A 23,020-nucleotide genomic window follows, 5' to 3' on the forward strand; every position below is an offset into this window, starting at 1 on the left:
TATGACCTAATACATTTAATCAACAGATAAGATGTTGCCCATTTGCTAATATGACAAGGATATTGTTGTGGAGCCGGCGGTTGTCCTTGATGTTTGTATGCAGAAAACCGGCTGGTGGCATCCTCCTCTCCCAGGAATTGCCGTGGAGACGAACGACATCAGATGAGGTGCGGAAAGTTACCATCCCGTTCCAGAACCAGACTGCGGGGTGGGGGGGCAGCCACTTTTACCATGGACCCATACATATAAAAACCTTGTGTCACTGGGCAGCTCTTGTCTTCTTCTTTGGCTATCCTGCCAGAAGACACACATCTCGTGTGCGGCAGATACCTAGATAAGACCCAGACGTCTGTATTGCACATTACTTTGTAATAAATCCCTTTGCTGTTAACTTTTTCTAATCATTGGTCATATTTTCCTCAACTCGTGAACACACGTAGGGTCCAAACTTGCAAATCCCTACAGGTTGTTGGTTTACCAGATGGATGGAGAAATGTTTGCAAACTTAAAATGATTTATTGAGATTAAAAGTTATTTCATAAACAGTACACTGTTAAAATTATGTACATTTCTCATTTTGTTCACTAAACCATAGTGTATCCAATCCTGTGAAGGGATGCATTTGGATGACAAATTTTTTCATATCACTGTCCTGTTGAAAGTGTTTTTGTCAATGAATTTTAGATTCCCCAGACTTTGCAACAAAATAATTCTTCCATGAAATTAATCCATCCATTTTCTGTACTAGATGGATGTGCTGGAGCATACCTAATGACGTAGAATAAAACCTAGACCGCGCACAGGCCCCTTTCCCGTAACATTGCTTTACGATTTCACTATAGAGTTGACATCCTTGCAATTGTGCATCTTGAGGTAGAGACCAGGGTTAAAACAAAGCTGTAACAAGCAGCAGATACCGCATTGATACCATCTGCTGTGTTAGGTCTGTCTCAGAGATCAAAACAATGTTGTCTTCTACTCTGATCAAAACAGTGTGCTCCTAGTGGATAATCAATAAATGGCATCTTATTGAAAATATGTATTCCGTGTATTTTATGCATTTTTTCACTTTTAGATTATCCTGTGGGCCTAATCAAACCTCCTTGCAGGCCGCTTCCTGCCCGCGGGCCGCATGTTTGATATCTTTGTTCTAAACCTTCCTGAGCATACTGCAAATGTTTAGATTATATTCATGTCTCTAGTAATCCAAAACATCCCAAGTATTTAGATTTATCGCATCGTTTTCCATAACAATGTGTGTATGTTTACCATGGCTTTTGCCCTGACCGGAAGTCAGAGCTCGTTGATCATGGCTGAACCATTGCTGGAGGCAGTGCGCAGGTTCGTTTTTATTCTACGTCATTGATTCTACGTGATTGGGTACACCCTGAACTGGTCGCCAACCAATCGCAAGTCACATACAGTACAAACATACAGTATTACTCGCGCTCAAATTTACACCACTAGTTAGAATTATTTGCAGTATTAAAATGTGAACAATTGGGGTCAGTTATACTTTATTTCTTATGAAACCACGAATACACTGTCCAGCCCACTTGAGAACAAACTAGAGAGAACGTGACCACCGAACTCAAATTAGTTTGATACCCCTGGAAAGATGTCGTCATCCAAAGCAAAAGGTGGCGGTAGTGAGCTCCCTGTCCTGTTGGTAAGAAGGTGCCCATTTTGCTCGCGCTGTTTGTTGCGTTCAGCTTGAAGTAATTTCACGGCAGGAGAACACAAAGAGCTGCAATGGACGGGTAAAAATCCCCTAAATGTTGATGTATGCGTTTGAACGCTCGCCTCGCACTCCTGCATGTGATGCAGTTTCGCGTTCTCTCTTTAAGATATGCAAACTGTTTATTGAGCTGTAAAACTGAATACTGTTGCAGGAGCTGGTGCCAGCGAGCTAACGCTTTCGGCCAACCATCGACTTTAACATAGAACTATCGCTTGTATTTGTGATTGTAATTGACAGAACGACATTATGCGAAAGTATAATTGGCGAAATATATTCCTTTAAAACGTTGGTTGGTGTTATTAGCAGGTCTCAATTCATTCCAGTGTTAGCAACATTAGTCGCAGGCTAACAGGTATATTCTTGTGTAACAAAAGAAACTGTTTTAATTAGAAGAAATTTGAGTTGTGCTATTTCACTGTTAAGACACTGTAGCTACCATGAAATTAATACATAAAATGATACAATGTAACGTGATAATTGTCAAGTCAAGAAAACGTAAGGCTAAGGTCGCAAAGAGACCAGTATTGTAATTGTGTTTTTTTGTTGTTGTTGTTGTTTTTGTATTGTTTCATGAACATGTATATTTTGTGAGTCATATTTATTTATCTGCTCCCTTTTCCATTTCCATGGGTTCTATACATTGGCAGTGATGTTGCGGTTGGTGTAAAGGCAAGCATTCTATTTACGATTTCACCTCTTTGACTGTTACAAATATACTGTACTGTAGTAACTGAGCAATGAAAGTGTGACTGAGCAATTTGGGTTTTGGTTTTCAGATACAAATCGATCATCAGTTATTTATGATAGCCTTCCAGGTCGCTTCATTTGTTTTTGTTTGTTTGTTTTTTTTTTTTTTCTCAGAGAGGCTCAGATGAGCTCAGTATGTATGGAAGCAGCCCTAGCTCACTGACTGGTAAGAAAACTTTTCTGTTTTCTTTGTAAATTTAAAGCTAACATATGATTAAAAGACTTAAAGATTTACGATTGATTTTTAAGAAAATAATATAACAAAATGTTTTGTTATGGAGCAAGCTGATTTAATTGGACTCTTCAGTGTTAATACTTTTTAAAGAGCTTGCATGTGTGTATGTAGCAAATGGCAGTGACACTAAGAAACAACGTCTGGATGAGTCACCTCCTTCAAGAGTTCTTCACATTAGAAAGCTTCCCAATGAAGTATCAGAGACAGAAGTCATTGCACTGGGGCTTCCCTTTGGAAAAGTTACTAATATACTGATGCTGAAGGGTAAAAACCAGGTATAAACATTAACATAGTTTTATACTGTTACTGTGAAGTAAAATGAATTGATTTGGATAATGATTCTCTTATTTTTCCTCCAAGGCATTTCTGGAGCTCAGTACAGCAGAAGCTGCTATTACTATGGTGAACTACTATGCAGCTGTTACACCACAGGTTTGAAGTGCATCCATGTGAATTTGTCTCAGACATGGTGACACAATGCATGTATTCTATTTTGCTGACCAATACTGAATGCCTTATGTAATCTGTGGTGTCTTCTCTTTAGGTCAGAAATAGTCCCGTCTTTATCCAGTACTCAAACCATAAGGAACTGAAAACAGACTCTGCGCTAAATCAGGTATTGACTTGTTTGACCAAACCCTCACTCTCACAATAACCTGGCTTTATCTGATGTTGGATTTTCTTCTCTTCTCCCAGAGAGCCCAAGCAGTGCTTCAGGCAGTCTCAGCCGTTCAGGATGGAAGTTCTCCATCATCTGATCATGGGGTTCTGGACCTTGCTCCACCTCCCAGTCCTGTCCTACGTATTATAATAGACAACATGTTTTATCCCGTGACTCTCGATGTTCTGCAACAGGTATTGGCTCTCACACCCAAGTTTTGACGTGTTTGATATGACAAGAGCAGAACAGAGACCAAAAGACATCCTCAATCATAGACGACATACATTTTCCAGTCACTCACATTTGAAAAGTGTACGGATGTGGTCAGTCTTGCATGCAGATATAAAGTTACGGGTGTTGTCCACCAGTCATGCTCGTAGATATAAAGTTGCCAGGGTGATTAGGGATGGAATCTCAAGACCTTAAAATAACTTACTGAGTTGTTATACCAGAGTATGTAGTTGTTACCTAATACCATAATCATAATTTATTGACACTGCACAGACTGAGACAGACATTTTTAAAGAGGTCAATAGACATTCAACTTCAAAACTAAATATTATTCTAATCAAATCATTTTATTTCATCATGATGTACTGTTATAATCGCGTGTAATTTACAGTGGTATCTATTGTCAGTCCATTGATGAAAGCTCGCAGTAGATGATTTATAGCTTCCTAAAGCATGTAGAGGAGAAAAGTTTTCAACTTGATATATAGATAATGCGCTGCTCGGGGGAGGGGGGGAAATGACCGTTTGCATTTCGATATGGACAGACTAGTCTAACAGAACTTAGATCAAGTGAAAGTAAATCACAATCTCACACTTATGGTTAGATACTGAAACGTTACCTTTGTTATATCCCAGAAATGTTTTCAATGAAACTCAGGGGTGCCCAGATTTTTTTCCCCCCAAGATCTACTTTTCAAGCAGCCAGCCTGTGTTAGGGGTGTGTGGTGGGGTGTAAGGGTGGCGGTGGCGGGGAAGGGGTGCACGTGCGCATCGCCGCGACTGCCGTAAATAGGAGGCCGGCTTGGTAGAACGTGCTTTTACGTGCATGCGCTCGACGTATTGGCCACATCTGAATCAAGCGACGAGGTGGATGATAGTCTAATGTCTTTTTTTTTTGGAGGGGGGGGGGGGGCATGCTGTCACACGATTAACCAAAACTGCCTCGCGATCAACGCATTGAGCGCCCCTGGTGTAATTGAATTTCCTTTGACATGGCTCATTATATTGATGACTTTCGACGTAAATGCGCTTGCAGTACTTGAAGCAGCTCGGAACATATGCTTTTGGCATCACTTCTGAATAGGCTCAGTAAAGTTAACTTGCATTTCCTGTTTCCGGGTGCATACTGATTGTTTAGGATCAGACTTGTTTTGTTACCAACGTTTATGAAATAAACACGGAAATTTATGTCAAGACTACACAAAATAAGGGACGTCTTTTAAGATCTATTTTTTTCTACTGGTAACAAATTTTACGTACATGATTTTTCGTGCTCGACGGTGCAGATTTGCAAGTGCGATGGCGCGCGAGCGTGATCGCGCCCGTCAAATGTGAGTGAGTGTTTTCTCTTTGTCTATTGAAAACCTAAAAAAAACTCAAATTCACAGTGGGCCAAAATTTTAAATTGAACAAATAAGTAATTAAAGTATATTCTCAGTGGTTAGAGCACTGGTTTGGTAAACCAGGGGTTGTGGGTTCGTATCCCACTGGGGCCTCCACTCCCTGAGAAGGGTTGCGTCAGGAAGGGCATCCGGCGTAAAAATTGTGCGAAACATATATATGCATTCATCTGAGATGATGCGCTGTGGCGACCCCGAAAGGGACAAGCCGAAAGAAACACACACACATAAAGAAGTAAATAAATTCAACAAATAAGTAATAACTAATAATAAGTTGAACAAATTAACCTTTTATGGAACCAAACAAGTGCGTAAAATATTAATTTGAAATTGGTTCACTGGCCAAATATAATTACAAGGCCCGTGGGCCAGAGTTTGACACCTATGACATAGGGTGTAGAAATGGATTGAGTTGTCACATACATTTTTCCATAGGAAATAATACAAATATTAACGCAATAAAATCTGCTCCAGTAAGACTTATGAGCTGAACATGTATTTAAAAATAAAATGAACATTTTAATAACAAAAGTTGCAACTTGATGCGTGTTGGTATAATGGGTATGTAGGGTTGGGAGAACCAATTGAAACCAGGCCTAACGGTTTTGGAACCATTCAAATTTTAACATTTCAGTTTTTCTGCCCAGTCATCCATCCATGAAGAAAAAGTGGGGAAAATCAGCAAAGAAGCAGCGTAAGCTAATGAAGAAGAACACAGACAATGAGGTGCTTGCAGCCAATGGCTGCGGCAGTGAACTAAAGTGTGTCTTAACTTTGTTAAAATAAATGACCACTGCAACTCTTAGACTAAGATCCTATTGTGCAAATTCAGTTTTCATACTGTGTAACATCTGACACACTCCGAGCCTCAGCCTAAACCGCTTTACACTTCAGTAAAGTCAGCTCTCAATCAACTGGGTGAGTGAAACAATAAAATGTTTATGCCAACATTGAGAGAGCAAACAAGGTAAACTGTTTACACTTTTGCACAGATGGTTTTTAGGGTTTACTTTAGTTTTCAAACTCCAATGTGAGCGGCAATGACAAAAAAAAGCTCAACATTGGGCTAGAACTTCACCATTGTAATTTTACAGCACAATGGACCTTTCCGATGGCGACCTTAAGCTCCGCCCCCTTAGCCATGTCCCACAAGTTTACAAAATGCCGATTGAACAGAACATGTTTGAAGTCGATTCTCTATTACGTATTCCAGGTAATATTGGGGTATGTTTTTTGCCAAATGCATCAGACTTGTCAAAGCGAGTCCTACAGAGAGGTCTCAACTATTTTATGCAAGGATATGTACACGGAATGAAGATTTTGGACGGAGCAGGGTGCAATGTCAGAGTTACAGCGAAATGTTTCTGATCAATGCAAAAAGTTTGACGCCTTACAAACTTCATATTGAAATCCAACAGGATAAAATAGTGGAATCATACTGCGCATGTAAAGCAGGGTGTGTACTTTTTACTTGGAAAGATCACGAGTAATATCATCGTAATCTTTATAAGTGGAGCGGGTGTATTCATTTGACTTGGCTCGTAATCGAAACCAGTGTTCTGTCTTAAAAGTCTGATGTGATACAAATAGGTAAATAGACATTTCTCTTGAATGACATCGCACATTAACGTATCACTAACCTAACTCTTCGGCATAAAACATTACACGCTTAATTCAGCAGGTCAGAGATACAGTAACAAAGTGAACGTTGTTCTCCTGCAATGTAAAAAGCACAGATAATAATGAAGTCAAACTCCGAGAAGATATTTCTCCCTCACTTACCTTCGAACATACAGGCTTGTGTTTGTTGATATTGTCCACATGCAGTTGTACATGCGGTCTTCTGCGAGCCTTAATCCTATCATAGACACTTGGTCAACTGTGTTTTAGGCTTTGGAAAATGAATCGACCGGGCCCCTTGTAACCGAGCAGGATATCTTTCATCAGAATTGCACATTCCCCAAGCGCATCTGAGGACCATTTTCTTCGTAACATTAACTTTTCCAAGCGCACGCTACTGACAACCAGCATTGCTTGTGGGACATTATAGCAAGAGGGGCGTAACAAGCCATGTTTTAAGACAATGCGGCTATCTGATTGGCTATTATTGTATGAGTGATTGACAGGTCAAAAAGGTCCATTGATTGGAACAAGATTCAGAAATGTCACAGTATCTCAAACACTAACCTTGTGCCTCATAGGTGTGGAGGCAAAGGAATAAGCATTTTATAGTATTTGGTTATATCCATTGAAAAAAAAATCGATGGTGCTGTGTGAAGTACTTTTCTTCCCAAAATGCTTACCGTGTGTGGTCTTAAAATGAAAGGGTACAAGCTGAAAACAAGACGTCAAGTTAAAACTTAGACATAAACCATTTGATGTGATAAAACAGAATACTGGGGTAGCTGTACAGCATTGTTAACTATTTTAACAATGCTTTAACTTTTATATCAAACATTAAGTATTTTTTAGTCAATTGAGTTGGTTTCACACACTGGCTATTAGTTCATAGGTTTGATATTGATGCTGGTTCTAAAGAGCCTTGACTCAAATGTTAATTTCATTCTATGATGCAGACTGCTAAGAAAATGTATGTTAATAATTTGAGACCCTTTATTTAAACCATGTAAATGTTTTTAACCCAGCCCCTTATTGGAATTGGAATCAGGAATCGTTTCGAACCGGAGTCGCTCAAATTGAGATGATGCCCAACCCTATCAATGGGTCATGTCATATAATGTATGCATTTCTTTTTTAAAAATGCTTCATTAGTGGCATGCAAGTTTCCGTAATTTCTCGAAAATAATGCACAATTTTTTCCGAAAAATATTTTCAAAAAGTTAATAGAGCGCATTATAATTAGGTATGGATGAAAAATAAAAAAATACAATCACATTGTGTAGTTGTATACAAGTACAGGTTTACATATGCATTTCGATATGATATTCAATTTCTTATGTTACACAATTATATTTATTACGGTAATGTGCGCCCCCAACCTGAACTCTATGACCTCCTTGGGGAGCTTCGCATTTTACGATCATTAGCGTAGGGTGTTTGTTGCTACTGCACCAATGATCAGAAACGACTGCCCATGAGTTTGTTTCAACTTAAACTAAGACAAAAACCGTCTACTACAACGACTAGTTGTGCAGCCGCTTTTAAAAGAAATGTATCATCGCTGATGCGAGCAACCCGGAAGCAGCTCGGCAGTCAAATTATCGTGAGCTCCAACAATGTATTAAGGGTTTAATGAATACATGAAAACAACGGGAGACCGAACACACTTGAAATGCGCTCTTTATTAAATGTGCCCATTACACTCGTTTCTACATACGTAGTTTGAGCTCACTTTGTTTTGATAGCCACCTGACACCATAGTGAAAGATGCTACAGATTGTAGTTTAATGGAGGGCGAGAAGTGGGCCAAGTCTTCAATGATGAGTTCAACAGTAAAGTGCGCCAAGTCTTCAATGGTGAGTTTAACAGTGATGCACCAAAGGCAGCTACGATGGATATTTTTCAGATTCGAGATGAGTCAGATGCTTCTTTGTAAGTCTTGGCCAACGATGTGTAATGTAGAGGATAAACTGCACGATGCACAAACGTTTTATGCACAAATATTTAATGCAAAAAAAAAAAAAATATAGTTAAACAGTGTTAAATAGTTTATTTAAGACTGTTATATGCCTTGTCAACAGTGTTATTAATATGTTATGCCATCATTGAGCATTTATTTTAACTGGTTGAGGGATTCTGTTCGGACAATTACAGGATAAACGTGTCCTGTGGCCTATCCCGAGTTATCTATTACTGCTACATCAGCACATGCACAATGATTATTATTAATGATTGTTGTATAGACAGTTTTTGAAAAACTAAACGAGTACAAACCTAACAAAATATAAATACAGATAATTCCTAATATTTTGAGCATATGGGTTTGCAGCAAATTGGTGGTGTGCATTGTATATTGGTAGAAGGGTTTTCCTGATTTTTTTTTTTTTTTCAAAGTTTGTTGGGCGTACGTATCATACTTCAGGGTGCATTATGCTCGAGAAATTATGATAACCTCTGGTAATCGTATAAAATGAAACAAAGCATTTAATAATTTGGTTGTATTATCACATTTTTTTTAATCTGTAGTGGTTCTATTGTTCCACATTTGATGACTAGACATTAGATTTTAACTACTATTGTTAATAAATACAGCATTGGTTATGTTGTTTTAAACATATTTTTCAGATATTCAGTAAATTTGGGACTGTGATGAAGATAATTACTTTCACCAAGAACAACCAGTTTCAAGCACTCCTGCAGTTCAGTGATCCTGTCAATGCCCAACAGGCTAAACTGGTAGGATCTTGAATTTAATTTGATTGTCATTCATTCATCCATCCATTTTCCGAGCCACCTATACTCACACGGGTCTCGGGAATGCTGGAACCTATTCCAGCTAACTTTGGGCAAAAGGCGGACTACACCCTTAACTGGTGCCAGTCGTTCATACCTTGCTTTATAGACATTTGAATTCCTAGATCCTTGACTAAAGGATAGTTTCTAAATATAGAGTGTTTAACACATTCACTGTCATTCACGACTTTAGAAGACTTTAGCCATGCTGACTGGGAAGGCTGGAAGTGAATTATTCATAGTCCTCACAATACATAATATCCAGTTACACAGTATTTTCACTGTTCTACATGTTACACTTGTCAATCACATTACAGAGACTTCACTGTTTTTTTGATAGTGTTCTTGTGAAACATTGGCAGTGTTCTGACACCCAAAATTAAGTTGTCAAAACTAAGATTTACAATAGGTAAATACAAGTGAAGTCAGTGTCAGTCAAAACTGAGCATTATTATTGTTTGAACAAGCTGCTGAGGCTAGCCTGGAGCAAGATAAAAACCAAGTTTTCATAAAAAGAGTGAAGAAATGTCTTGTTTGTTATTTTGTTTTAAATTTAACCTGGCTGATAAAACCACCATTATGACAGCATCCATGCTAATCTTTTCAAAGGCTTTTTACTTCAGCATATTAGTCCTGCTCAATGGAGTTTAATGATCTTCAAAATGTTTTTTTTTTTTTAACAAGAACTTCAAAAAATTCAGATCTTTGCGAGTTAAGACTTTTGACTGAAGCCATTAAATGCAGAGAAACCTTGGTCCAAGAATTTGTTGTGAGACTCTATTCGCAAATTGAAATGTTAGTAACATTTCCCCATTAAGTTGAATAAAAATAAAAAGGAATAAGTTCCAGCTTCAGGCCACCTTTGCGTCCGGTTGGCGCAGACACCCATCGAACGAGCAGACAGCGCGGTGTCTGGCTGACATGAGAGGCCAAGGCAAAAGCGTTCCAGCGCACCTCCATCTGCACCACAGTTCTGGCCAATGGTGGCGGCCAGTGAAATCTCATCGAAAGCATGTAACTTCCAGGGTTTTCTAATAGCACAATCATGTGCACTTTTCACGTTATTTGGCATTTTTGCTGATCTGCCTTTCGGTTTTGATGCAATAATTTGCCAATTTTTGAGCGGCTCCGAGAAATGCATTTACACCGCGTCGCCATCATGCACTGTATATCTGAATCCAAAAGCATTTTTTTTTATATAGTCGTATTTGCGTCAGGAAGGGCATCCGGCGTAAAAACTGTGTCAAACAAATATGAGCGTTCATCTGAGATGTTACGCTGTGGTGATCCCTTACGGGACAAGCCGAAAGAAACTTACTTACTATTTACACATATTTTTGGGGCTATATTATGACCTAGTACTGTGTATATCTGACATCCAATGAAGTTATTTTTAAAAAAACGATGTACAGTAATCCCTCATTTTTGATGGTTAATGGTGACCAGAAAAGAACCCCCCGTGAAATGTGAAAAACTGCAAAGTAGGAGCCCCCACCCCACACATATATCTCGGGAATTTTCATTGATGTGTATCTGGGTACCGTAATGATTAAAATAGATAAACATCCATCCATTTTCTTGGCCGCTTATCCTCACGAGGGTCGCGGGGAGTGCTGGAGCCTAATAGATGAGCAGTATTTATAATTTACATATTTGAGACTAAGATTACAACAGTACGCATATTTACTTAAATCTTTCATTATAAAGCCTTTGTTAATCTTTCATGCAACAGTCTGCTGACCATAGTTGGGAAACGCAGGGGCGATGCCTTCGAATGTTTGTGGCAATGCTCAAAATTATGTGGTTTTCCCAGGACAAGAGTGTTAGAAGGCCTCATTATAAGAACTGGGCCCTCTGAATAAATGATCAAATAAAAGTAAAGTCTTTGTTTTCATTATTAAATGTAATTGACCTGTTTTGCTGACAACTTGTTGTTGCGGACAAACGTCTTGTTTACAGTAATATATTTTATAAATCTCAGTGTTTATGAGAATCTATGGTATGCTATTGTCATGCTCTCCTGCCTCAAAAAATGGTGTGATCAAATCATGTGATAGTACGACCGACTGAAAAATGTGGTTGCAACAGTGCTACTAGTCCTTTAGTGGAGAGCCCTGTACTGAATGTTCTACTTGAATGTTGTGTCAATTCACAAATGGGAGCATAGTTAATGGACCAAAGCATTATTGGTCCAAAATGTTTGTATGCAAGCCAAATAGTTCATGAACCTAGTTTTCATTGTACTGTAAAATATGCTCCAATGTTATTGAGAGGAATATAGAGAAATATGTGTGTGGTTCTTTTTTTGGTTCATAGTGGACAATGGAAATATAATATTTGAGCAGTTTAATTATTATTTGCAATGACTTTCACTATAGACTAACTTCTGTCTTTTGCCTTTCTTTCACAGTCTCTTGATGGACAGAACATCTATAATTCATGCTGTACTTTGAGGATAGATTTCAGTAAACTGGTCAACCTTAACGTCAAATACAACAATGATAAGAGTCGGGATTACACTCGACCAGACCTGCCCACTGGCGATGGCGATTCAAGCAAGGATCATTCTTTATTGGGTAATTACAACATATACGACAGGATATGAAATACTCGAACATTTTTGCATTGGCTTTATTGCTATACATATTTTTGTGCCTCAATTGTTACAACTTTTCAAAACGCTGCTTTGACCACAAATTAGAATACGGCGTACACCAAGCCGTCACCAGTAATACCAGGAAAGCTGTTAGTTTGGGCGCTAATATTGATGCACTGTTTTAAAAAAAAAAAATTATTAGTGTTGTTTATTTCAACGTAAAAAAATCTATACTTTGTGTTACAGCTGCATCAATTGAGTCTGGAGATGATTCGGCATTTATTGATTTCCCCCCCTTGTCTTGTCCTGTTCAGTTTTCTGGTCAAGCAGCAAACCTCCAACTGCTACCTCCTGCCAGCATGCTTTGCGGCACGGCTGACATTAAGACTGCCGCAAAGCATGCTGGGAGGAGTGTAAATAGCGTTTGAAGTGAATGTTTTGCGTCTAATTATTTCATGAGTCATTCTTTTGCTTTATTATGTGCGAGTTATGACATTCTTTTATCTGTGGTGTGATAATTTTAATTTTGATGTGACACCCGTGAGTGTGACCAACTGTGTCAGTAATGACATGCCTACTTACACAGGTATGGGGCAATGTAAGCTTCTTTTGCTTACAGATATGAAATACAATTAATCTTGACTGCCTCGTGAGTGCCATCATATGGTAGTTTACATAAATGCCACAAGACATGCTGATATGCATATTGCAGTGTAACCAATGTGTTCAAATGTTCTTCATTGGACAACTCACACAATTGTGCAGGTATACTTTCCATTTTGGAGAAAATTTAAGACTAGTGCATCCTATGTTTGCAAAAATATGGTACATATCATGAAGAGGTATGTTAATACTGTGTCTATTATTCATGGTTTTAATTATTCTTGTGGGAGTAAGAAACATAACCCCCATAAATAACGTGGGAATACTGTAGTTTTGAAATCAGAAGACAAGGATAATAGTTTATTCAAGTACCATCCTGTTTAAGTTACTGTAGAAAAAGGGTTTGGTAACAGTAAAATGCAGTATTTCAACATAATTTTTATGACGATATGGAATTTGGGTAGAGATTTTAGTAAAAATGAGAGAAGTTGACAAACATGATTTGGTTTTGGGGGCCACATAAAATATGGCGGGCTGCATCTTGCCTGAGGGCCTTGAGTTTGACGCCATGCTCTCATGCAGAAGTAAAGACACAAACAAATTCTTGCTGCAGACAACCCAGATGAGTTGTTGTTATAAGTACATTACAGTATTTTCTTGAAACAGTATATCATCCCAAAAGGGATTATCAGTGTCATCACATATTATTTGTAGTCAGTGAAAACTGATATTCACAGGGCATAGAGTGTTTAACACGTTCACTGTCATTCACGACTTTAGCGTAGGGATCTTGTCGGACCGTAATTGTAAAATTCCATAGATAATTGTCGGGCATTCTAATTGCATTGAAACTAAATTATAAGTTATTTTAGACCCCCAAAAATATTGAATAAGCGGCGGTCAACTGTAAAGTGGTTTCAGGGTTGGTTCCCTTAAAAAATAAAGAAATAAATTGGAAAATTGTTGAGAAAAAAAAAAATCAGAAAATGGGTGAGTGCGGGTGCCGAACCACCAACATGCCGTCCACTAATTCTAAATTTGTGCTTTCTTATAGGTACCCCATCTGGAGCGCTAGCTTCATACTCAAGTGGGGCAGGTTATTCATCCTCTCTCTCCCTCTCACAGGGTACAGGTACTTCCAGGATGTTTTTGTTTTCAGAATACATCTTCATATTTAAGATTTTTTTAAATGTATTTCTTAGATAAAAGCCATTATTAAGACTATGGTATTTTCCATACTGATGCAAATTATGTTCAGTTTCATTCTGTTATTAGCAATTGTAGCTTACAATGGGTACGGAAAGTATTCAGACATCATAATCAGACAAAACACAAGGAATTTGTCTCTCGGACCCAGTGGCCCCCTGGTACAACATTCATGTTGAGTATTGAGAAGAAGAGCTAACTATTCCTTATAAGAGACATTGTCATATTCCACCCATTTGCTAAAATCATTTTTCCTTTTTGTTCTCAACATACACACAGCATCCCATATTGACAAAAAACAAACAGGATTGATGAAATTTGATTTATTAAATAATTTAAAAAATAAAGTATTCAGACCCTTTGCTGTGACACTCATATATTTAATTTGGGTGTTGTCCATTTCTTATGATCATCCTTGAGATGGTTCTACACTTTGATTGGCTGTGTTTGATTATACTGATTGTGCTTGATTAGGAACACCAGACACTTATCTAAAGGCCTCTTTATACTCCCGCTGTCATGGGCGACCCCAACTGCACTGCATTATGTGACCGATGCATTGGGGGTCAATTAACGCGCACATGACAAATTGTTGTGTGTAGAATGCCGTGGATATTCTCTCTCGCGGTTGGTCTGTTTTAGTCACATGGTGTAATGACATACTCAAGCGTTCCTCATACCACCAATGTCTCTGCCTTCTCAATTTACTTTGTAGCATAATTAAACCCATAATATGGTCACCTAAGTCCATTTGTTCAAGCAGACACTGTTTCATTGTCACTATTGTTGTTGCTTTGTTACGGAGAACAAAAAAAACGGCTACCGAAAATGGAGAAACTATGGAAAGAAAACAACTGTGTTTTTCTAGACAATACCATCAACCGTCTTGGAGGGGAACTACGCTATTTTTACAACCGTGCGCATGGAATGTGCTCGAGTATAACAGCAATCTGTGAGGGGGATAGCCACACTGTCGTCAGCAGTGTGACCATCTGCATGAGTATCAAGAAGCCATAAGACCTTACCGCTCACAGTTCATATCAGAGCAAATGAGAATCCCAAGGTGAAAGGAACTGGGTGAGGGGCTTCAAGACAAAATTGTGGCAAATCACTGACTGCATACAACAAGATAAGGAACAAGCCACAGAATTGGCAAACTTGTTTAGCTTCTTCCATTTTCTAATGATTGCTCCAACAGTGGACCTTTTTTCACCAAGCTGCTTGGCAGTTTACAACCATGTGGAGTTGTACAATTTTGTCGGTGGTGTCTTTGGACAGTTCTTTGGTCTTGGCCATGTTATAAGTTTGAGTCTTACTGATTGTATGGGGTGGACAGGTGTCTTTATGCAGCTAACGACCCCACACAGATGCATCTGATTCAGGATAATATATGGAGTGGAGGTGGACTTTTAAAGGCGTACTAACAGGTCTTTGAGGGTCAGAATTCTAGCTGATAGACAGGTGTTCAAATACTTATTTGCAGCTGTATCCCGCAAATAAATCGTTAGAAAGTCATGCATTGTGATTTTTCTTTTTAGATTAGCTCTCACAGTGGACATGCAGCTACGATGACAATTTCAGACCACTCCATGATTTCTCAGTGGGAGAACTTGCAATATAGCAGTGTGTTCAAATACTTATTTTCTTCACTGTAACAAGGAATGGCTTCAGAACAACTCTGTGACAATTCTTGAAAGGCCCATCCAGAGCTCTGACCTAAAACGAATTTAGCATCTCTGGAGAGACCGAAATCACTATCCACCGATGTTCACCAGCCCGCTGACAAAACTGGAGAATATCTCCAAGGAGGAATGGTATAGCGTTCCTAATTCCAGATGTGAAAAATTTGTTGCATCATTTCCAAAATTACTCATTGATGTAGTTTGAAAGGGTGCTTCTCTAAATACTGAGCAAAAAGTATGAATATTTATGGCTGTCATTTTTTTTCTTTTTAAGTTACCTTTAATCTGCAAAAATTTCAACAATTCAGTTTTTTTTCTGTCAATATGGGGTGCAGTGTTTACATTAACGAGAAAGAAAATAACTTCATGGTTTTTGCAAATGGCTGCAATATAAAAGTGTTGAAAATTTAAAGGGGGTCTGAATACTCTCCATACTCACTGTATGTAAAATATTGTTTGTTGGTGAATATTGTGTATGACTACATACAAGAAAACGTTACCTTAATGTGTTGGTTTCTTATTTTTTTTTAATTACTTTAAAATACAATATGCTGTAACATGTTACCATAGCCTTAAACATATCCCATTCTTGTTGTATGATATCTTTCTACTTTCTAACAGGAGCTGTTAGCCCTCTGAGTGCTGCTGCCGCTGCAGCAGCTGCTGCGGGACGTGTTGCTCTGTCAGGGTCTGGAGTTTCTGGAGTCCTTTTAGCATCTAACCTGAATGAAGAGGTACACTAAGCATACACACTACGTATGTTTGCTAGTGTTAATGTGGCATATGTATCTGGTTTAGTAGCAACTAGTAAGCCTTCTTGCATTTATACAAAACTGACACAAATTAACATCATGTACAAGACGTACTGTACTTTTTCTGACAACTAACATACATGTACTTTGTACTTAGATTTCTATTAACTGTCAATTTTCTTCTGTTTTTCTACATTTATTGTAAATACATCATAGTTATAGCTGTAACAACCATCTCTTCTTTTAATGACTTATGTCATTATTTCTCTACTGTTTCAACCCATCTTTGATCATTTCCCTTTTTAGAGCACATTTACAGTGGAGTGGTGGTTTTCACGTTTCTTTCCCCATATGGAACTTTTGTGCAACGGCTATGTTCATTGCCGCCGAATGATGGAACGGTACCATCACTTGCTTTTGTACTGGAACCTCTGAGGTCGAATGCAATCTGTTGTGGGATGATTGTCAACCACGGTAGAAAGTTTCTCCAATGTAAAATTGTCCTCAGAGTCAAAGATTTGTCAAGTGTTCGGCCAGTCTTTAAAGGTACAATTCAACATTTACAATTGTAAGGAACAGTAAAAATTTAACCAGTCAAAAGTAAAATTTAAAAATGTTGATGGTAAAAATCAAGTAGATGAGTCACATTTCAGACACACCTAATTGCATATGACTTAAAGTGTAAATGCGTTAAACGGTAAATATCAACCTGTTAACTCCTAGCAATGATGACGTACAGTATATGGCTGGGTGATTATCAAAATTCAATAGTGATATTGATTTTGGCTTTTCACAATCATAACACAATCGAAGAAAAATGATTGTGCCGAAAGTTTCTGTGCACAGTGCCACCAGAATGTATCCACACCCCTTCACTTTTTACACATTTTGCTGTTATAGACTTATTCTAATGCTGTTGTGATTAAAGGTTGGGAGTCAAATGTTGGATGGGCAGCATCAGTGGGCAGCCATTTGTAGGTCTTTCCAGAGATGTTCCAGAGATAGGATTCAAACCCAGGGTTTGGCTGGGCCACTGAAGGACATTCATAAACTGCTCCTGGAGCTCCTTCTTTTATGTTGGCTGTGTGTTGGCAGCTAACGGCCTCCCCGGATGTCGAAGCTCGGCTCACGGCCAGAGCCCGCTGCCCACCTTGGGTGGCGGCGGAGGCCTTTAGCCTAGCTACAACGTCCGGGGCTAACGGCCTCCGCCGCCTGGAAGCTCGGCTCGTGGCCCACCGCTGGAGTTCGCTTGTCAGACTTCGCGTCATTCCCGTTCGAAGAACCATCCGCGGCTCCCCGCCCGGAGCTCCCGGGGGCCTTTGTTTACGCACTTATGTCGCACGTAGGCCTCAGAGTAGTCAGACTCCGCGTCATTCCGCCCGAAGAACCATCCAAATAGTCAATATTAATTATAGCCACAGGTTCAAATCTGTATGGAAGTATTCCTCGGTCTTCCCGATCAACCGATACTGCTATTTCTTCATCAGATGAGGATAAATACGAGAAATTGGCGCTGGGCATAAATGGTGTTCCATGTAATCGAGCCTTTGTTGTGGCACGGTACACGTCACATCCGCGTCGTAGGTCTTGTGACTCGCGAAAATGGCAGCGCCCCCGAAAATTCATAATTGCCAATAAAAATCTTTTCAAAACACTATTAAATGAGAGAGGATTTAACAACACATTGTCAAAACGGGGTACATATTACATGACCTATTGGATACACTGTTTATGCAAAGCACTGGATTTCCCCTTTAAATACAAGACAACATTGGCATCTTAAACCTAGGACTCAAGAGAAAACCCTATTGAACGGATTGCAAAAATTTGCATTAGAAATCACCGGATGGATTTACCAATGAACATTCAAATAAACACTACAGTAGAACATATAGAGGGCTAATATACCCATGCTCACAGGCAGATTTTGTTCCTATTCTGTGAAAAATAAGGGATATAAATTAAGTTCTCAACTTTCTTCTGTTCATAATGCAAATGAAGTTTGCCAGCACCACACTGCGCCCAATAGGCCAAGGTATACAGAGCAAGAATAGCAGCTATTTGTACGCCATGTTTTTATTATTATTTTAATATAGTATTGTTACAATTCATTTTCTGACTGATCTTTTAAAATACACTTAACATTGCATCTTAAGTGGTTGAACAAATAATGTTTAAATCAGTGAATCATGTTTATTGATTGTGAGTTCAATATAAAAAATCTAAATCTCGTGCTGATTTGTTACATAATTGTCCAGACGGAAAGTAATTTCTCACTTCCTTCCTTCCTGTTGAAGCTGTACTTTGAATTGCCAATTGTACAACCACAAGGGCATTCCATTTCAGAGGTTCTACAGGCCCTACACCATTTAAGTATTTTAATCTGTGTATTGTTACCATTCGTCAAGGGCATTTGTCTTCAGTTGGATTATTTTTCCGCTATCAAAGGCCCATATTAACATCGTGGTCATTATCAAAGCGATTTTAAATAAATCTTAACAACAAAGCAATTGTACCCAATGACGGTGCTATGAGACATATTTCCGTTTCGTCTCAACGGACTGAGCATTGAACAATGCTTTGTTTGACCGGCAATATGGCCGGTCACATAATTTCAGTGACTTATGTGCACGAGCTCTATAGAAGATGGATTGATGGATGAAAAATTCACTGTGGGTGAGGCCATCATTCCTAGGTAGATGTGGTGAAAGCCAGAGTCTTGTTTTGATTGAGATGTAAGAGTGCATTTCTTGGCAAGCTTAAGTGCAACACCAGTCATGTGATTTTTAGCTAAGAGTATTTGGAAAATATATACAGTGCCTTGTGAAAGTATTTGGTCCCCTTGAACTTTTCAACCTTTTGCCACATTTCAGGCTTCAAATAAAGATATATAATTAAAATTTTGTTTTAAAAAAACAAGTGGGACACAATCGTGAAGTGGAACGAAATTTATTGGATATTTTAAACTTTTTTTTTTAAGAAATAAAAACCTGAAAAGTGGGGCGTGCAATATTATTCGGCCCCCTTGCATTAATATTTTGTAGCGCCACCTTTTGCTAATTGAGAGACTGAAATTCTTGCCCATTCTTCCTTGCAAAACAGGTCGAGCTCACTGAGGTTGGATGGAGAGCGTTTGTAAACAGCAGTCTCGAGCTCTGCCCACAGATTCTCGATTGGATTCAGGTCTGGCCATTCTAACACCTGGATGCGTTTATTTGTGAACCATTCCATTGAAGATTTGGCTTTATGTTTTGAATCATTGTCCTGTTGGAAGATAAATCTACATCCCAGTCTTAGGTCTTTGGCAGACTCCAAAAGGTTTTCTTCCAGAATGGTCCTGTATTTGGGTCTTGGCAGTTTTAACCATCGTCCGTGTCCCTACTGAAGAAAAGCAGGCCCATACTATGAGGCTGGCACCACGATGTTTGACAGTGGGGATGGGTGTGTTCATGGTGATGGGCTGTGGTGCTTTTATGCCAAACATATAGTTTTGCATTGTGGGCAAAAAGTTTGAATTTCGTTTCATCTGACCAGAGCACCTTCTTCCAGATGTTTGGTGTGTCTCCCAGGTGGACTGTGGGAAACTTTAAATTAGACTTTTTATGGATATCTTTGAAAAATGGCTTTTGTCTTGCCACTCTTCCATAAACGGCAAATTTGTGAAGCGTATGACTGGTTGTGTTGTCCTATGGAGAGACTCTCCCACCTCAGCTGTAGATCTCTGCAGTTCATCCAGAGTGATCATGGGCCTCTTGGCTGCATCTCTGATCAGTCTTCTCGTTTTTCAAGGTAAAAGTTTAGAGGGACGACCGGGTCTTGGTAGATTTGCAGTGGTCTGATACTCCTTCCATTTCAATATGATTGCTTACATGGTGCTCTTTGAGATGTTTAAAGCTTGGGAAATCTTTGTGTATCCAAATCCAGCTTTAAACATCTCTGCAACAGTATCTCGGATCTGCCTGGTGTGTTCCTTGGTCTTCATGATGCTCTCTGCACTTTAAACAGAACCCTGAGACTATCACAGAGGAGGTGCATTTACATGTAGATTACACACAGGTGGGTTCTATTTATCATCATCAGTCAACGTTGAATCATTCAGAGATCCTCACTGAACGTCTGGAATGAGTTCGCTGCACTGAAAGTAAAGGGGCCAAATAATTTTGCCTGCCCCACTTTTAAGTTTTTATTTGTTAAAAAAGTATCAAATAGCCAGTAAATTTCGTTCCACTTCACAATTGTGTCCCATTTCTTGGTTCTTTAACAAAAAAACTTTGTATCTTTGTTTGAAGCCTGAAATGTGGCGAAAGGTTGAAAAGTTCAAGGGGGCCGAATACTTTGATAAGGCACTGTACCTGTGTTTTATAAGTTGTATTATTATGTATGTATTTTTGTTGTTTGTTTGTCACGTTTCAGTCAAATGTTATCAAACAGTGGAACCTCGATAGAATGGACTGATTTTTAAAAAAATTTTCTTGGGTGGGGGGAAAAATGCACCTGTAATACTGTACAGTACAAAACTGTTTTGTTGTTTGTTTTTTTGGCCCCAAATGCCCAATGCAGCACCAAGTTATTGAAAATAAATATTTTTTAAAAAATACTTAAATTTGTGAAACCACGCTGGTGTGATTGGTCACTGTGACATTGTTACATCCAGTATTCATCATAGGCGAGCCGCCTTCATGAGCCCAAAGGCTAACAGCTTTACTAAAAGAAAGTTACTGTACCAAAAATACCATTTCAGACTCCAAAGATTTGTTTTTTTTTACTCCTCAGAGTTAACGCTGCAGCCAAGCCGCTCTCACTTTCTGCTCTACAGTATTTATAACAGACAATAGATATCACTAGCCACCACGTAATTCTCACATTCCACATGCCTGCCACGTAGACACGGGAGACGTGTTTTTGGAATTGGTTCTAGTAATATTGTTTATCTGTGACCCACGAACTGACTTTATAAACGAAATTTTAAGTGACAAATGGAAAAGATCTTTGGACACATTTTACAGTCCCAACGCTCCATTTTATCCAATATCTGTTAAATCCGGGTCTATTTTATCCAAGTTCCACTGTAATGACTTCCAGTTATGTATTGCTTCCCCCTGGTTTCATCTATTCAAGCCTTCTTTCATGTGTTTCCTGCTTTGTTCATTTCCATTTTCTTTTCATTAACTGATTCATCCAGCAGTCTGTTTGCATGCCTGGGGTTTTTCCATCATGTATTAGTGATAGACCGATATGTTTTTCCATGGCGGATGCTGATTATTAGTTGTCAAGGATGTTGATAACCAATGAATGGAGCCAATATTAATTTTACAATTAAAAAGAAAATATATAAATCTAAATTTGAAATGCCAACCCTAACTTCATTAAAATGCCTTTAAGCACAATCATAAAACAGCTTTTCAAATTTGCAACATATTTTTGTTAAAGCTTAGAAAATGAGCATCTTTTAAAATTCTTAACACTAAGTACAGAAATACATGAAAACTTTTAACAATTGGATCCGGAAAGTAAATAAACAGCAAATTTAATGAAATACTTCTCCAAAGTTTTATGACATAAATAAAACAGTGTTGTCAAGTCCACCACCGAGGTGGGGTCAACTTTCTACCCAAAGCTCATCCTGAACGCAGTTAATGCCTGGTAGGTCAGGAGAGAGCTGTACGTCTCGGCAGCACAGCTGCGGAGGGATGCACGTTCACTCTGTTACCTATTATGGCTCTTTCTGTTATTGTCATGTGTTTCATGCTCCTTTTAGCAGCAAAAAAAAAAAAAAACAGCCATTATTCCCCTACATTTACACATAAATGGTTTGCCGTCATGCGTGTACAAGAGGATTCAAATCATCAAACCAATTTTATTAGTCAGAGACAAGCCAAGGACATGCAAAATGCAGTTTTCAAATGACAATTCAATTTATTCAGACACAAAAAAATATCTAAACTTTTCAGACCCTCTGTGAAAAGGTAGACTTTAAAATAAACCTACTCCATTTCTCTTCCCATCTACTCCATGGTAAAATAATTTAAACCCTGCCTCTAAACTTCTACCCTTACTACTTTCCCACTCGCTCTCTTGGATAGACAATATATCAACCTTTCTCATCATCATCATCATGTCAACCAACCCCTGAGCCTTTCCTTTCATAGTCCCAACATTCAAAGTCCCTACATTCAGTTGTAGGCTATGTGCATTCCTCTTATTCTTCTGCCGACGAATCCGCTTTCCTGCTCTTCTTGGTCTTCGACCCACAGACACCCGCAGGTTAACGTTGCCGGGGGCGGACATTGTTAACCCAGGGCCACGACCAATCCGATATAGGATTCTTTAGATGAACGCTCATATTTGTCTCGCAAAGTTTCAAGACTGAAACCCTTCCTGACGCAACCCTCTGCATGTATTGGGGCTTGGGACCGGCCTACAGATTCGCACTGGCTTGTGCACCCCATAGGGCTGCATTAGGAATTGTACGCAGATGTAAGATGGGAATCGGGATCAGTACTTTGTTGGGAGAGCGCACCAAAGACGGAGAGAAAAGGAACAAAGTGACACTGTTTAACAAATCAAACCCAGAGGAAGTTCAAATTTGCATCGACAATATTCTCCTGGCCATCAAGAGGAATGCATCTCTGCTGTTAGTTCAACAAATTCACAATAACATGGCAAAGTACCCGAGTATACCAAAAAGGTGATGGAGCAAAAGTTATGCCTTTGAATTTTTTAATTCAATCAATCAAATAGTGCAGGATGAGA

The 23,020-nt window shown here is 38.9% G+C and overlaps 1 protein-coding gene across 3 annotated transcripts in view; it reads left to right on the forward strand.

The window, feature by feature from the left end:
* The first annotated feature begins 1,628 nt into the window (after positions 1-1,628).
* The window catches only part of LOC133510611 (polypyrimidine tract-binding protein 2-like), a 71,979-nt gene continuing 50,587 nt past the window's right edge, over positions 1,629-23,020 (forward strand). Inside the window, exons 1-11 of one of the 3 annotated variants that reach the window (XM_061838700.1) lie at positions 1,629-1,760; positions 2,389-2,410; positions 2,603-2,654; positions 2,835-2,998; positions 3,084-3,155; positions 3,268-3,339; positions 3,420-3,578; positions 9,261-9,371; positions 11,839-12,004; positions 13,682-13,753; positions 16,137-16,249. In XM_061838700.1, the coding sequence (XP_061694684.1) occupies positions 1,753-1,760; positions 2,389-2,410; positions 2,603-2,654; positions 2,835-2,998; positions 3,084-3,155; positions 3,268-3,339; positions 3,420-3,578; positions 9,261-9,371; positions 11,839-12,004; positions 13,682-13,753; positions 16,137-16,249 (1,011 nt within the window). In that variant the 5' untranslated portion in view covers positions 1,629-1,752. Of the gene's footprint in view, positions 1,761-1,797; positions 2,094-2,388; positions 2,411-2,602; positions 2,655-2,834; positions 2,999-3,083; positions 3,156-3,267; positions 3,340-3,419; positions 3,579-9,260; positions 9,372-11,838; positions 12,005-13,681; positions 13,760-16,136; positions 16,250-23,020 lie in introns of those variants that run through there. The other 2 variants (XM_061838699.1, XM_061838701.1) reach the window with 2 other exon arrangements.

Source organism: Syngnathoides biaculeatus, chromosome 13 (genome assembly GCF_019802595.1).
Source record: "Syngnathoides biaculeatus isolate LvHL_M chromosome 13, ASM1980259v1, whole genome shotgun sequence".
Classification (NCBI taxonomy): domain Eukaryota; kingdom Metazoa; phylum Chordata; class Actinopteri; order Syngnathiformes; family Syngnathidae; genus Syngnathoides; species Syngnathoides biaculeatus.